Source organism: Acanthaster planci, linkage group LG02, assembly GCF_054643075.1.
Source record: "Acanthaster planci isolate LZ-2023a linkage group LG02, COTS_SCS, whole genome shotgun sequence".
Lineage (NCBI taxonomy): Eukaryota > Metazoa > Echinodermata > Asteroidea > Valvatida > Acanthasteridae > Acanthaster > Acanthaster planci.
This window is the reverse complement of record NC_141778.1, coordinates 25,741,817-25,758,851: the sequence shown is the minus strand read 5'-3', so window position 1 is coordinate 25,758,851 and position 17,035 is coordinate 25,741,817. Positions and strand designations below refer to the sequence as shown.

The 17,035-nt window shown below is 43.5% G+C and overlaps 1 protein-coding gene and 1 long non-coding RNA gene across 2 annotated transcripts in view; one reads left to right on the top strand and one right to left on the bottom strand.

The window, feature by feature from the left end:
- Positions 1-479: 479 nt before the first annotated feature.
- On the bottom strand, positions 480-3,848 carry LOC110975869 (thyrotropin-releasing hormone receptor-like). The gene has a single exon (XM_087133333.1). The coding sequence runs from the start codon at positions 3,483-3,485 to the stop codon at positions 2,364-2,366; it is 1,122 nt and encodes a 373-aa protein (XP_086989459.1). The 5' UTR covers positions 3,486-3,848; the 3' UTR covers positions 480-2,363.
- A 1,560-nt stretch (positions 3,849-5,408) lies between these two features.
- LOC147800073 (uncharacterized) overlaps positions 5,409-17,035 on the top strand; it is a 47,263-nt gene continuing 35,636 nt past the window's right edge. The window contains exons 1-2 of the long non-coding RNA XR_015424282.1: positions 5,409-5,478; positions 6,168-6,402. This is a non-coding gene — a long non-coding RNA (uncharacterized LOC147800073). The remainder of the gene's footprint in view (positions 5,479-6,167; positions 6,403-17,035) is intronic.

The following is a 17,035-nucleotide window of genomic DNA, read 5'->3' as shown; positions in this document are numbered from 1 at the left end:
AATTCTTCTCAGCTCTGTATAAATATCATGTTCCCTGCTAGATGACGACGGGGCAAAATAAAGCCAGTCCATATCCGTAAATGTTCAATTCCACACTTCCATATAAAGGCACATTTACAGAGCGCCAAAGCCTGGTATCCTTGGTTTTAATTTTTCTCACAAGGTAGAGCCTTTAAAACAAAACCACCGGACACATCGTGTTTTGGAAACGTCGGCACATGTTGTCACAACCGTCACTCCGGGTCCAAGCGCACAGTTCAGGCCAATTATTTGAGACCCGACTAAGGCTGTTTTGTTACATTAGGGCGTAATCCGATCCGTTGATACCCCGATGTAGCGATACGCATACAAGTTACCGCAAGCATGTTACGACATCAATCAATTTGAGTGATAGTTGCTGGGTGATTGTAATATTTTCGTTCGGATTAATGGTGACCAGGTCAGGCGACATCTACGTGTAAATGTGCGTAGTGGGGGGAGGGGGTAAGTATTTATCCCTCAACCTTTGCCCTTTTAACCGCATAAACGTCTCCCTCCATCTCACTCATAGTATAAAGATGGCGCACTCCTACGTAAACCGTTCATCCACATGCTTGATTGCTGGAGCAGTTAGAAAAAGCGTAACTTATCTGCACCGACCGACTGAAGATTTGAGTGCCCCAATTTCGGCTTTTCTCGTGACAGGGGGCTAGTTGGCCCATGCACTTTGGAGATCTGTAAAAGTACGGTAAAGTTAGGTCTGAACGGGTTTTTGAGCCTGTGTTCCCCCGAAATTTTAAATGAAATTAGATTTCAAAACTCTCTTTGTTTCTATGAGGTAGAGAGAGCTTTTTTTCAACCGGAGATAGGTTTCCCTACCACCTTTTTATGAGTGTTCATATTGGCAGGAAAATTTCATCCTGAGTCATCTGATCATCGCCCTGAATTAACCGAACGTGAAAAGTTGGTCCATACAACCCGATGTACACCCATCGCCCTACTCAAGAACGCCACTATCTTCTGCATAGCAATAACAGTAACCTGCCAACAATTTTGTCCTTTTTGGCTTCCTTCAAAGTTCAAACCATACTGTGAAAAATACCAGGGGTGGTAGCAAGGCAATTTTTGCGATTCCAACTCAAGTCACAAGTCAAAAGCTGACAGTTACAAGTCAAGTCACGAGTCACAAATATAGCCACTAGAGTCAGACTCGAGTCCAAGTCAAGTGACTCGAGTTTACAACTCTGAAAAATACTGGTTTAAGACCGACCGTTTGGTATGAGCCAAGGCCTTAAGAACCACTCTTTGCCATTTATATAAAGATCTGAACTGCCCCTTTCCCCGGACCTTCTGTGGTGAAAAAAATCAACTAACGGTTTGTTGATAAGTACCAACAATACACTTGTTCATCTTAGAACATGAACTGCGTATTTTTTATTGACTCTGTTGCCCGGGGACGCTTGACTATCTCGGTGCCAAATGTCATGCGAATTAATTAAGATATGCTGCAGACATATTCACATCACCTTAATTGGCTCCGAAACAAAAGACAGGGTACAATGTTTACCGGTATGAAGATAAGCCAACACTGTGGGTTAACCTGGGCACATCAGGCGACTCTAGTATCGAAGCTTTTTCTAAGGTGATGACTTGTGCAAGGTAATTTGTGACCAAAGCCTGATTTTTTTAGCTTGTTTGTTTGTAGGGGGCTACTGTTGTCCTGTGTGGCTTTCACTACCATTATCCCGGGAGATGGATGTATCCCCTCCACTTTTTGACCGGGGCGGGGGCTGGGCTATTGCATCATCTTATATACATGTAGTGTCATAATGTGTCAGCACCCCCCCGTTTTCAAAATTCCATGACCACAAATTCCCCACCCCTATTTTCGACCTACTCATTTACGCAACTGCTTTATACTATGTATTTTTTGGCAACAAATTTAGTTTGGTTTGAGTCATGAGGTAAAATACAATTTCGCATTTTACATTTCTCTCTCAGAAGAGCCCAAAACAAAAATATGAATTCATACATTTTCGTAAATTAAACAAACTGTCTTTTAGGGATACACAATAGCGTAATGTTTTGAGGTGTTAAATCTATACATAGGCTTAGGTAACAACGGGAATTTATGAGGCAATTTACAAGAATTCTAATTCATTCCAAACTTTAATTTTTTTTCGTCATGTCTTGTTCGATCTATCAATTTGAAGTTTGTAAAGAATAAGCGTCAGTTAATCAAAAAGTGTTCTGCTCGTGATACCATCACCGAGTCTAGACCTTAAGTATTTTTAAATATCTTCTAACATTGATTCTCGTATGGTACACTATGAACGACTCTAAGGACATTGATGGACCATTAATAATGATTTAGCAAGCGAAAGTTAGGGGACGTAGGTTGACATTTCATCGACCATAGTTGTAGAAGGCACCCGGCGGTTCTTGCTACGAAATGTGAAGGCCTGCACGTACGCTTGGCGGTATTTGGGATTTGTAATGACGTATATGTATGGGTTGATGGCAGGGTTGAGGTACAGCAGAGTACGTGTTACCCAGAGTAACTTCGTTACTTGTTCGTTGTTCAAGACATAGTTCCCAGTCGAGTTGCTGATGACAAATGCAAATGAGGAGCACTGGAAAGGGGCCATGAAAGCGAAGAATATGGAACCGTTGATGATGAGCATTCGGGTCACCTGGTTGCGGACCCGCTGCCGGAGGTTCTTCCTCTGTTGCCCGATGGAGTTTTCATTGTTCACCGCCCCGACGCGAGTGTTCAGACGCTTGATGATGAGGATGTAAAGGACAGCATTGACGACTAGACTGACGAAGAAGGGAACCGCCTGGAGGCCGTTGTGGAAATCGACGAGCCATACTGCTTCGGGGAGGCAGGATCCAACAACTAGCGGGTGATCAGCGAAAGCCTCGGTCTCTGGCCAGGCTGCGCAGACGGCCACGAAATTGGACCAGGTTGGGAGCAGACCAAGACCAAAGATCCACGCCATCAACCACACTGCCAGCACCAGTCTCTTGGTGCGCTTCTTGCCGCCAATCAGCCGGTGCTGGACAGGTCTGCAGATGGCGTAGTACTTCTCCACTGTGACTAGGGTAACGAGGCAGAGCCCAACGCAATAGGCCACGTCGAGGAGGACGTAAACGACGATGCAGCCACCAGGTCCAAAGATACCCTGGTCGCCGGACACCGGGCTGGCGCGGTAGCGGGCGATCTTCTCGGAAACCCCGATGACCAGGAAGGACGTGTCGGCCACCGCCAGGTTGGTCAGGTAGATGTTGGTGACAGTCCACATGCGGCGCACGCGGAGCATCACGAACAGGAACGCCAGGTTGCCTAACAGGCCCACGGCCAGGATGCACGGGTTCACAATGGTGATGATGATCCGATCGGCGTTGGTGTAGGACAGCTCGCCAGCCAGTTCTTCGTCTGACGACAAGTCCAACGTGTTGTTGGGGGTGCAGGACTCGGCAATGTTGCTTACTGCAATGCCCATGCTGAATAGTGTATATCGTCACGGCTTTGGCAAGGCTGCAGCCTCGTCTCCTTTGCATGTACTCCGTGCCGAGGTCAACACGCAGTTATGAAACTTTGTGGAGCTTTTTAAACGTCTTCAAACCACATGGTGTATCAGTCACTGACAAGTACAGCCCTTCCAAAAAGTGACAGTGCACGAAACCTCGTGGGAGTAGTTAAGCCAAAGTGCAGAGCAAACTCATTAACTGTCCTAGCTGCTTAATTACTCTCAATTACCAGTCCGTGTTATTGAAATATTACTGTCCTCCACAACCAAGATGAACCAGTCTGCCGACTGGAACCCAGTCTTGAAGCAAAATATTCGAAACTGTTCCCAAGCGGCAGTTTATAATTACTGCACAGTTGTTCTGTCTCCCAAAGCAATTTGGCATTGCTGCGATACAGTGTGTATCAGCTTACCACAGTGATAAGGCTTATCGTCATTAGTGGTAATCCCTCTTCTGGACGTCACTGAGCCTATGTAAATAGTATCCCTGTAATATTCCGTACATTAAGTCTGATAAAGCAAGGTAGAAAGGCATATTCGCCAGAAGAATCTGAGCAAGTGTTCCCTAGACAGCAGGAAGGCCTTAAAAGATAAGCGTCCGATATCACAATTATCCTGAGTATCACAGTCTGCTCGTGACGACGCCCAAATTTCCCACGAGCCATTTACATCTGCCATCTTTGATTTTATACCGTGCCTGCAAAAGACATTTAAGACCACGAATGCTCACTGTGTGACGTTCGAAATGGCATCCCGAAGCCTTCAATTTCACAATATGGGCGTTTTGAACACGGCCTGACATCAAAGATGACGGACCGCAAAGGATTGAGGGAAAAACGTGGAATGCAACTCATATGTAGCTCGATGATATTGGTAGTTTTGAGAGCGCAGTGACCACGTGTCTGCTTGGCAGTGTTCCCAAACCCCTTCACTCCAAGCTTTGTTTACCCTATGTCTCAGTTTTTTCATTGCTTATTTATATTTCCTTTATTCTAAACACAATTTTTTAACGAGCATGACCTCACGGGTTATTCCATCTGCATATGGTTGGATTAAAATCATCGTTCTGTATTCGACGAGGTTGAGCGCCCTCAAGTAAGACCATAACGTCTTATTCAGTGAATTAGAGGACGTTTAAAAAAAGAAACGGCTACAGCGACGTTTATGTAGAACATGGGTCTACGGCAACCGGCGAAGACGCAGACCCAGTTCTTATACAGATACTACGAAAGCCCATTAGTGCCATAGAGTATCCGCTCCGAGCAGGAACAAAAGAGGGCGCGTTTTGAAATCGAATTGACGGTCCTTTGGTACCACTGATCATGGACATCAATGTTTGGTACGCATTCACCGCATAGGCTCGCAAGTTTATGCGCATTTGACGTGGAGCACGCTGAGTTCGTGCAACGAATTTTTAGTCTTAAATGTATGGTCTTCGCGTGCTCGCCGAAGAACCCGATCGGAAAGCTTGGTACCACCTGTCTTTCTTTCGCCGGTGGGGGTGCACTTCATTTCAGGGCGGATACCTCGTCAAAGACTGTGTTTTGTAGTTTTCCGTGCTCGTTTTGACAATATCTACTTTTAGAGAAACATCGTTTCTCTTTGGGGAAAGAATTGTTTGCTTTATGACATGTTTATTTTCAAGTTCGTTTTATCATGATAAAAATATCTCATGAAAACTGTTTTTCTAAAATTAGAAAAAATGAATTTGTATTTAGCTCTCGGAAAAATAAATTCCAAAATTATAATTCGACGGTTGAAAATGTACAATTTATGACACTGGTGGGCTTTCGTCAGATGGAGAGGTTTCGTTAGTGTACGGTTAGAACAACGACTACGTTTTGTTGCTGTGACGTCATCAGTTCATGTGCTGTTTTGACGTTCGAAACGTACGTCGTAATCGCATCATCGGTGATAGTAATATGCCGGCATGCACTAGTCACTACACGTAGAAGACTGTGCAAACGTAAGTAAGAAATGGATAAAACAAGCAGTAATTTTCGCACATTTTTTGCGTACAAGACAATCAGTCATGTTGTGAGATAACTGTGTGTTGTGCATTATGTTTTTCATTCAGTAGACCATCGAAAACTTCCAGTGGTTCAGCTTTTTGGTTGTAATGCGAACGGTACCGGTAGGTTGGCGAGGCTGGCAATGTAAGCTATAGGCTCACGTTGTTTTAATCCAAGCCTAGGCCCCGGTTAATCCCAGAGCGGGGATATAGATCACTTCCTTGACTCATTCTGTTTCAACAGCTATAGTAGCAATACATACGGAGGATTTTGTGCTAAAAAAAGCTTTTAAAGTGTTGCAAAATAGAAACATTGCATCACGATTAGGCCTTGGTTGCTAGCCACACATTGATCAATCAATGGAGACAGCATGGCCAAAGCATTGTTTTCAACTTTGATAATGTATGCTGTTTTCCTGATGTGCCTTGGAATCTACCTAACTACAAGTGGATGTTTATTAATTTAAATCTGTAATTTTGAGGTGAAAGTTGCAGAAATACCTCTAATACATTAATTGTTGAGGTCATGGACATTGTCATGATGGTCATGCACCTATGATAGGTTACTTATCAACCTGTATCATTCAGAGTGTATTTTAAGAATACTTTAAATTTAGTATCCATTTATTTCTGTTTTTATCCAGAACGGAATCTTAGGGGAAGAAAAGTGCCAGGTTTTATCCAGGACTGGATAGCCTCTTGTCGAGGGAGGTAATTGCTGTTAGTCCCAGTAATAAATTGTCATGGGAGTCAGTTCACAAGAAGCTCAATGATGTTCTGAAAGAGAGAAATGTGTATGTGACATTGCCAACCTGTAAAGACCGCCTTCGCCATCTACAAGAGGCACACCTCAGGCGAGGAAATGAATTCATGGAGGGCGTAAGTAGATATGACTTAATATACCAGAATTTAATTCTTGTAGAAGTATTCTGACAAACGTTAAGAAACATTTTTTCATGATACTTGTAACTGTTTCATTTACCAAGGAGGTATTAAACACTTTTTGCAGTGATGTAATGGCCGGTGAAAATTTTTGGAGACACCTTGGTGTTGGTGCTTATTCTTTGGGGATGGTGCTGGGTAGGTGTTTCAGATGGCATGTACAGGAGTTTCAAAATGTTTAAGAGTAACAGGCAGATGGATGAACGTAGACAGCAGTGAGTCCAAACCTCCATGGACTAGGGCGCACCGAGGGACCTGGTAGTTTACGGGCTGTAGATGCTCTCTGATGCAATCTATTCATTCCTGGCATCTCAAACCAGGGTTCCAAAGATCCTACTCAAAGACTTTTCTGCTGATTTGTTTGTTTTGTTTTTACTTCAAAACCAAATAAATTTGACTCTCCAAAATCATTCTTTATTCAGACCCAACAGGCACCAGTACATTACAACAAACAGGTTTCATCTTGTGCAATATGTACACAAGCATATAGGTTAATACAAGCACAATGTATCAAGTGATTCTTGAATGCAGATTTGTACAATATCAGCAGGGAGGTGAAAACTACAAAAACTGATTTGAAAAGTTTTTCTTGCTTTGATTTATTGAACAATACCAGTGCATGTAGAATTAAGTAGTCTATCTTGAACGGAACATGTTGTCAATACAAAATTTCCATTCAACACTTAAACTGGGCAATGCCATGTTGATATTTATTACTCATTTTTAAATGTTTTAATTGTAATATGTTACTTCTGGGTTTTACTGCGATGCGTGAACATTTGCTATGGAATAAGCCCAATCTAATCAATAAAATATCATTATTATTGATATAAACGGTAAAACAATTTGCTGGCAAAAGTCGCAAACCACTTCCAAATCTAAACCAACGTAGGAACCCAACTATACCAGCCTGTCTTGTCATTGATTTGCAGAATATACTGAAATATCATTTTCATATATTTTACATATGTATCGCTTAATCTAGTATTCCCAGCAAGAAATGAGACCGAGGGGTACCCCCCCACATGTCCAATCGCTATACACACTCTAGAGTATTGTTACCTGACACATCCCCTCTAGATGTCTTAAAAGAATTCGTCAGATTCCAGTGAGACAATGACCAACACAAAGCAAGGGGTTCTGTCCGTCTTATATCTTGCTTCACATGTAATTTCAGTGACAAATTGTCCCTACCTACAAAACCTCGTGGTTTCTTCTGGACATGCGCATGCATGCATGCTGGAAGTAGCAAGTCTGCTTAATTGAAATCCAACTTCAAGGGTTTTATTAACATGTATTAAAATTCCATTTCTATTGCATGGTTCCTTTAATGCAAATTTTTGTCACTTTTTGTGGCAATTTTTGGTGGCTTTCGTTCCCATTCAATAAGCACAAAAAACTGACCCTACCCAACAAAATTTTTTCCCTTTTTGAAGGCATGTAATCGGAAGCAGAGCCCATTGAAAATTTCATGATCACGATAGTTTTTTGTTAGGGATGCTACAGATTCCCTCATTGCAGATGATACGAACGATTAATAGGAGCATTGTGTGACCATACAGTACGGTTAACAATCAGGGACAAAGTTGATTTGGGTTAGCCAAGCCATTCTTCAAGGTCTGAAAGGCGATTTAGATATGCCAATCTTCTTAAAACTACGCAGACAGCATCAGTACAGCTTCTTCAGGTTGAAGCATTTTTTTCAGTGTGATGTTTTCTGGAATTCCAAGTAAATTACTGAGGCGATAAATATCATCTTTCTTAGATCTGAAGTTGTTTAAACGCTGATCATCCGTACGTTTTGACAGGTCGAACGTTGGTCACACCGGGTTATAGGCCACTCTTTCTTGAAGGTGCATTTACTCGGAGCAGCTGTATAAATTCGGCATCTTCGTCCTCAATCGCAAAATCGATCCAATTATGTTGAGCGCTGCCATATTTAAATCCCCGCCGATGCGCGCCCTCTAGAGCTCATCCCAAACGTAACCGCGACCCACCAACGAAACCATTATCACCAGCCGCGGACAACGCAGAAACCGCATTTAGAACTAAACGTAGTCGTTGTTTTAACCGTGCGCTAAAGAAACCTCTTAAGTAACCGCCAGAGACCGAATAGAAAATGTACTCTGTTGGAAAGACCATCCTCGGTTTTCGAGAGGGCGCTCTCACTATTTATACGAGAACCGTGAGCTGTGGCACAGGCATGGGCCCGTGGTATTGGTAGCTATCAGGTCGGTGCTATGAGGCTGAATAGGTTAGAATCGTGGCTCACAACCATGATATTTTGCTGTGCAAGACTGCTGTGCATGCACGGCCAATTTACTACCGTACTGTCAGAGTTACACGGGGACTGAAGTGAAATTAACTGGCGGAGGGAGGGGTTCAAGTAAGCCTTCCGTTCCTCGGCGGATGATGGGCCAAATTCCACACTCAGATAGGAATGATTTAGGCATCGATGACAGATGTAAATTTTAATCTTAAGCTTTCCTTCGAGTATAACCCCGAATTGGCGCGAGGATAACCCCAAATAGACGCATTTCTATCCTGATTGTGGCTGTGCAGTGACAGCTTCAGATTAGATTTTGTCAGGTTAGTTAAAACCCATTTAGGCCTATGTAACTATACTTGGTGGAACGAGTTTCGGCCAAATGGTGAGTTGTTGGTGCAGTTTGGTAGTTTTGTCTTAAACACCTCCCTTTGCGAAACACGATTTTCGTTCCTTTTTCGGTCGGTGAAAAATATGATATTTTTTGCTAACCTGCGTCCAAGCAATTAATGTCGATAGATCCCTAGAAATGAGTCTTGAGGCCATGTCTTTGTTCAAGAATGCGAACATGCTGTCCTGTTTTTTTCCCTCCAAGCACCTCCCTTGAGGTCCTAGTGATAACTTGTGATATGTGACGGCAGGTGGAGTCGACACAGGGCTCTAGAGCCTGGCTAACGAACCCTGCTACGTTATTTACAAGAGCTTACGAAAACGCAGACCCGCATTAATCAAAAATAATTATGGTTGGTGAGGCCCAACATTTGGAAATCTAATTCCGCTAGTGCCTTGCCCGGCTGGCATACAGCAGTTTGCTTCTTAAAGTATTACCTGTTAATAATTGCAGACGATATTTGTAACTGTACATTTTGGGGCGCCTGTAATGGCAATTTTTGTGTAGTGCTGATAGCTCATGTTCCACCTATCCATCGAAGACATAGCATTTGTATTTTGTCAGCTGGACAGCTGTTTGTACCGACGATGACACTCCATACATCACAGCTTCCCAATTTTCTCCGTGAAAAATAATAAGAATGTTTTCTAACATCCAGTACGTCCTAGCAGCAGAAGTTATCCTTAAAGGGGGGGGGGTGAGAAAGGAGGGTAGAAGTTTGGACTTCGTTTTTTTTTTTCGCTATCATACGGCGAGATCGTGATCCAGTATCTCTTGGGTCTATCTTGACGATCGCGCTTCGAGTTCGAGTGTGGCAGATTGCGGGTTGAAAAGTAAACGTCGTCTCGTCTGTGGTGTTGGCTCGGCGGAACCGAGAGTGACTTGAAGTCTCGTCAGAAGTAAATGGGGGATATCGCCGCGACAGCAAATGCTTCCATCTGTACACACACTCTGTCCTTTATCTACAAAGATACTGCATGATTCTATAAAGGGCCAACGTCTCGGAAATTTTCAGAGCAATCCAGGAGTGCAGTTGTCTTGTTTTTACGATTTCAAGGTGTAGTAACGTCATCACCACTGGCTGAATCTTAATTTTACATTTCCACGAGCGTAAAAATTGACCCGGTTCATAGCTGTTTGTTACTGGCGCTTCAGTGTCGATACGGGTGCACGTCAAAGGTTCTCACTGAGCTTCCACTAAATTTTGGCCCGAGAGCCTTACTCGAGTTACCGCAGAGCTATGCCTACGTATGCGGCACACTCGGGATTTTGACCCAAATTTAGCTCTAATAAGCTCCTGAATCTCAAGCGCCCCTGTTGTGCCTCAGGGTACTAGGATGGGCAGCTATAACGGATAGATGTCGTGATTATTGTATCTCCATTTGGGGAGGGAACCACCCCAGGGGCTTGGGCGGTATTGTGTGAACACTTTACAACAAGCGAAGGCTGGCTTATACCTAGCTCAAGACGGAGAATTAGGACGCCGGCCTCAGGTCGCCTGTAAAACGAGTAGCTGGAGTTTAACGAGTTTGAAGACAGAAAAGGCTGCATTTTTATTTCCATTCAGTTCAAAGGAATGGACATTTTCCCCAAGGATGCGTCGGTGTAAGATCCACAAAACAGACGCCTTAAAATAGAAAATATATGTCGCGACTGACCGATCGTTCATTTCGGAGGATGCACCGGTGAATTCGTATCGCCTACTTCCAACAGTTTCACACTTTCAGTACCCCGGTACTTTGGTTGGCGGGGCACAGTTTGCCAAAGTTTTAATTTCCTGCGAAAATAACTGATTTTGAATGTAAATTTACGCGATTGACTGAATACCCTGTTTATGGAATCGCGTCGATCTCACTTCGGAATCGAGGTTCTTTTTTTTTAACACATCAGAAACTTTCTGGGTCAGTGGGCTAATCAAATGCAATCGATTGTCTCGGGTACACTTAGGCAAATTGCATCTGCGAGGTGTTTAACTCAATTTGGAAGCAAGACTGCTCACTGCGTCAGTTCATTTCACAGAGTCGAGCAATTTCTTTCAACTCAAAACAAAAGTGTTTTCTTTAAGCCCCCCCGTCAACATTTTTAAACTGGATATGTTTGCAGTGCACCGCTTTTGTCCCGCACAGCTTCCGCATTCGCGTCTACTTTGAAGAAAAGAAAAAACCCAGGCAAAGTAAGTAGTCTCGAAGCAAAGTGCTTTTAGATTACATTTGAGCAAACTTGCATTTTCCCCCCATATCACTTCTGGACCATGACAAAAAGCCAACGTTTTTGTGCTTGAAAGCGGCAGCCTTTCCTTTTTGTTGAGGTTCCCTCCTTCAATCGAACCGGCCATGCATTTGCATTCTTGACCGAGATCGGGAATGATGGATGGACCTGTGTGTAATGAGTGGACTTGGTCTTGCGGCTGAGTCGGAGAGGTTTAAATTGATGGGCAATCTATTTTGCATTACCGACTGATAACGAGGAGACCATAGGAAAGGCACAAGGGAGACGCGTAACCCAGCCGACAGTAGCAAGGGTAGACGGGGTAAGCGATTGTGGAGGGGTGATCTTCAGAGCACACACACAACCGTACCCACAGTTACTCTCGCTTTACGGAATTCGTTTTCTGTTTCTATGCATCATACTTGAGATGGTTTATACTCTCTAGACCTCGCTTGGAGTCGGTTGTCCAAATGAGAAGAGACAGTCCCCAACTTCCTCTGAAATTCAGTGAAAGTGTAGGCAATATCCGAGTATATCAAGTAATTCCAAGTAAAACCGAAAAGGCCTATCCCCAATGATGGTTTCGCTTTAACTAAAAAGCGTACGACTTTATCATTAAAAGCATACAAAATTCGAGAAATTAGTTACCTTAATTGATTGACTTCGTTTTTCCTAGTATAAGTAAATTCTTTCTGCAGGTAATCTCAGGCGTGGTAGATGCCTTTTGTGCAAAACCGCTCTATTGCTGATCGCTCAGAACACGTTGTTGGTAATTACAGTTGTGAAAAACAGTGTAATAATTTTCCTTCAAGAGGCGCACAAACCGAACTCTCAATTTGTGCGAGAAATATCGAATTTTCCCCAGGCGCACTGATCCGATAGTTTACACAGTGCTGTAGACTTAAGCTTCATATAAATTGGACAACATTAATGAGAAAAACATCTTCTACGATTTTTTCAAGAGATTCTGTCAATTTACTCATTCGTTAAAGTGAATAAAGCCGTGCTGTTGATTATTCCAGGACTTATTTGTATAAAAGTAATTTAAAGTCTGGTTCAAAGAGTGACTAACATTCGTAACGCGTCAGAAATTCCCTTTCGATGTTAAATTTGCGTGTTATATGTTTTAAAAACGCATATTTGAACGGACTTAATTTTCAGGATACATTTCGTTAAAAAGTGTGTCCCCTTTTCACACTTGTTCTGTCCCCTTTCCTCCTCTTTTTTCATTTTGTCTTCACTCATTATTTTGCACCTTTTCCCCCAAGACTTTGTTAGCCTCGTGGTTATGAATAAACATTTGGATGCTTCAAGCTATTCGGACTTCCGCGCCCTGATTGCTTTTGGCCGCTTCTTGTAACAGTGAGGGTTAGCAGAGCGTTTGCTAGCAAAGCCTTGTATGCAGCAGTTGCTTCTAATTCATATACCCGGCTTACAAATGCATGACATGCATTCATGGGAATTTTATACTCAGTTTAATTTTCATTGTGCCGATGGAGAATATCCAAACAAATTGATTCGCCATACAGGAACCCGGAATTTCATCTCGGTAAACAGAGAGTATAGTTCAAGAGATGTGATTCAAACTCAATCCAATATTATCTGAAAACGGGGCAAAGTAACAGAGCAACGTGATTAAAAAAAATGGATTGATTTTTGTGCAGTCAGTCCGGTCAACCAGCTTCGGATCGATTAAAGTATAGGGCCTCGTACACGAAGGAAGATTCTCTTGGGTTTAATGTGTACATCGATGCAGTGACGCACACGCAGTGAAGCAAAAGAGCAGGCATCCGGCCCTCTCCTCACCCTTGAGATTAAGCTAAAAGTCAGAACAACAGCTCCGTGAACAATTGCCTCCTCTAGCGGTGAAGACGCAAAACATTACTAATATACGCGAGGGAACTTTCGTAGAGGTCATCCTTGGCTTTTCCTTTTTGTGTAATTTTTCACGGACGTTTGTAGAATATTTTGTGAGTGTAGGGCCTACAATTCGTTTCCCTTGAGGGAGCTGAAAGAGCGTGGAAGAAAAATAATGACCAATCGGCATTTTCATTTGCAGCGTTTGGCAGGCGTAAGCAAGCTTCTTGAGAAAAAAGGGTTATTTTTTTCCACAGTCAAATTTACACATGTCATATTTTCCAGCAACATCGTTGCCCTTCATCAGAAGTTGTTGGTGTGAGTGACTAGGCACCAGCGACTTTAATGAAGGCAACACGATGTTGCTCGAAACGTCAAGACAAAAGATGTTTGATTGTGTAAAATTAGCCGTTGTTCTCTAGAGGTTAATAGCGTATTCCAGCTGCTATTCTCTCCCTGTTGAACAAGTTTGCAGGTGTACACTCGTGAAAATGATGAAAATAGATTATTGTGTGATGTACAGCTGTATACACTCTTCAGTCAACTGTCGACGTGAAAGGTGTCCTCGTTGCAACCCTTACACTGTCTAAAAAAACCCTGTGTTTAACGCCCTCTTCAGCTCTGCTCCGACAAACTGACGTGGACTGTAATGCGCTTCTCACTTCTTTTTCACCGTAAAGACAACTATGTACGTTTTTGGTGTGCGTTGCATAACTGATGCGTTCGTGCGTTCCACTTTCACAGATATAAAAATCGACCCCATTAACACAACACACGTTAGCATAGCGTTCGGCCGTCAAAATCGCCCCGGGAGCGATTCTGACGGGTGCGCAACGCCTTTCCATAATGGGCGTCAACGCTTGCGCCACGAGTTGCTCCCAGAGCGATGTTGGCGGCCGAACGCAACGCACACGTGTGCTATGTAAATGGAGTCGCCTTTTGTGTCCATGAAAGTGAAACGCATGAGCGCGTCGTATACGCAACGCACCCAAAAAATGTGCATACGGAAAACTGTACGTTCTGATGCGTGAATTTGGATACCTTGCTTTCCCCGCCACCTCCTTAACCTCGATCCGTGCTAGTTTTTCCCTATCTACCTTAAGCAGAAGCAACTCTCATCGCTTGAAAAAGAGTCATGTTGGTCGTGTTCATTGTCGTCGGTAGCTACGCGACCGTAATGTATGCATTAATGTATTTCATATATAAGTGAACAAGGGAAGTGTAGTTCCTATCCGGTTTGTAAGTGACTTTGTCACAAAGGCGGACGCGCCACGATTTGCATGCTCTCATTGGACAATCGCTGAAGTTGCGCGTTAACTTCCGGTTCCATGGTTCCACGTAAACGGCGATCAGTGCATGTAACCCTATGTGCAGTGCACGTGTGCAGTAGGCGCGGCTTTAAACTGAAGTGACGTCACACTTACGAACCGGATACCAAAGGAGCCCTCCGTTGCTGGGAAAATTGCGCCCTCTCTTGGTCGCACGTCCTTACTTACGTCCCATGAAAAATGCACGATACCCTATATACTCAAACCAAAAGCACTCTGGCTGCCAAATGTCAGTGTTTCTTCATAGGCACGAATGTTTACAGCTAAAGGGAGGGTGTGATGATTCCTGACGTATTTATACATGTATATAAGCTGAAAGCGCACGATCTTGCCACTCCAAGGACACGGCTAATGCATGACTTATTGCAGAGTCTACTCGTGACTGATGATAGTCCCCCATTCATGCAACACGAACCACGCGAGACGTCATGGTAACCAAAACACAAATGAAAAACTGCCTTTGGTGTCGTGGAGTCATCGCTCGACGACCGAAGAGAAGTTGAACGTCCCCCACTGGAGAGTAATACAAGCAGGTGTTGAAGGAACCGCCAAATGCATGAAAAAAAGCAGCAATGATGTCCTTTAAGGGCTTCCATAGCATCGTTTGGATAAAAATATACTGGCGCACGAGTTTGTTGAGTCAACTGTTTGTTTCACGCGCAACACCGAGTCGTGTGTCCCATCTCTATCTCTCCCAACTTCGAAGAATTAAAAGGGGTTTTTCTCAATTCCAGTTATGTGTGGGAGGTTTTGCTCACTCCCACATGTCAGAGAGTCGTTTTCATTCCTTTGTGCAACTGACTGAGATGTGCTTTTTCAGATGACGTATTGTTGTATCAGGCCGGCCGCGCAGGTTTCAAAGTAATTGTTTATCAGCGTCAATGCCAACAGCAAAGTCCTCCAGCGCCCAAATAACTCAATCGAACTAAGTAACCATGTTGGCAGGGGGCTTGCTTCAGCTTTCTTTCTACTGACTGTATTTCAGTGTGTTGTATAAAATAATACTTCTCAGTTTTTATGGTTTTGTGACAAAGGGAGCATTCTATCCAGGACTTGCTGAGCTCACAGCAAGTACTGCAATCACGCTCTTAACGTGGATTTTCAGACGCTTTTTTTTGCTCGAAGACACGCGTGCGATTTAGATGCCTCTGCGTATTCTCTGCCAAAGGCATGGCCGTGGGTTGTGAGACGGACACGGCAAGAACGGAAGTATTAAACTCTGTGTTTGAGAATCAAGAAGGGAATAAAGGAACCCTACAGGGTCAAGTTTAATGGACAGATTGAAGTGCAGAGAGATATAAATATATGCAACATATCAGTATAGCTCAATAAATTTAGAGAAAGAAAGAGAGGCGAAGTTGGTCGGACACATTTTCATGTTTCGGAAGCCCATGCCGTTGATGGGTGTTCTGGGGCCGGGGACGCCTGGGGATAAATTAGTCCATCTATGGACGCCAGCGCTTTCAGGAGCGCTGAGATTTAACCCTCAAAGTGCCGGTGGATTTGGCCCGTCTTTCCAGCCGGGAGGTGGATCCCACCCCCTAAGAACTTGGCTGTGCCTCGCTCAATTTTGTGAAGACTTGGCATGCATGTAAAGACACTCATGATCACAAATGTGAAGTTTGAACTTAGACATGGTTTTGTTGTTGAAGGCTACATGCATGCCAGCCCGCGTGCATTGAGCACCGCAGTGGAAAAAGTACGTATACATTGTGGGCTACCTGGGAAAATGGGCGCTGTGCACGAACGTTATATTCGATCTTTACAAAATTGGTGTCAAAATGACCGCAAAGACTTACTCTAAAGTCCCAGAAAAGGCTCAACTCCTGAAATATGTACTGCCTGAGTGATATCGGAAAAATGTCGGGGGGGGGCACTCTGCTCTAGCTCCTGTAGGTTGAAGTGGATGTACTCCCACGATGACTTGAAAGAAAATCCAAACGCAAGAACCAAGCCAAGTCGCGGCCATCACCCATTTCCAAACGCCGAAGTTTTCACTCGGTCACCCGTGAAACGGTGATCCGACGATATCAAAGTTTCACCAAATAATATGTCAATGTCATTGTGGCACTGAAAAGAATCTGACAAGAAACGCGATCTATTCGTTTAAAATGATTTCGGTCGAGATGGTCTCGACCCGTCTTGGAGTAAACTAAATGGAGTAAATGAGACAACAAGGGTGATTTCATCGAACCCTACAAAAGCATACGCAGCACCTCCCGAATCAAAGGCAAACAGCACCAGGGTGTAACAAAGGATAGGTGTCATGAACCAAAATACAGTGAAAATGTGACCATATTTTACATGATCGTTTGAATACTCAATGACGTACACTTTTCCGATGGAAACACGATTTTATACATAAAGCTGTCTACAAGGTGTTCTGCCCCTTTAATAAGTCATGATCCTGGGACAGTGGAAGGAAAAATACATTCATTTCAAATTATAATCTCCACAGTTGGCCCCTCGACAATTGACTCCCTTGTGCTATTTTCTCAAAGTCTTCAGTCTCCCATCTTT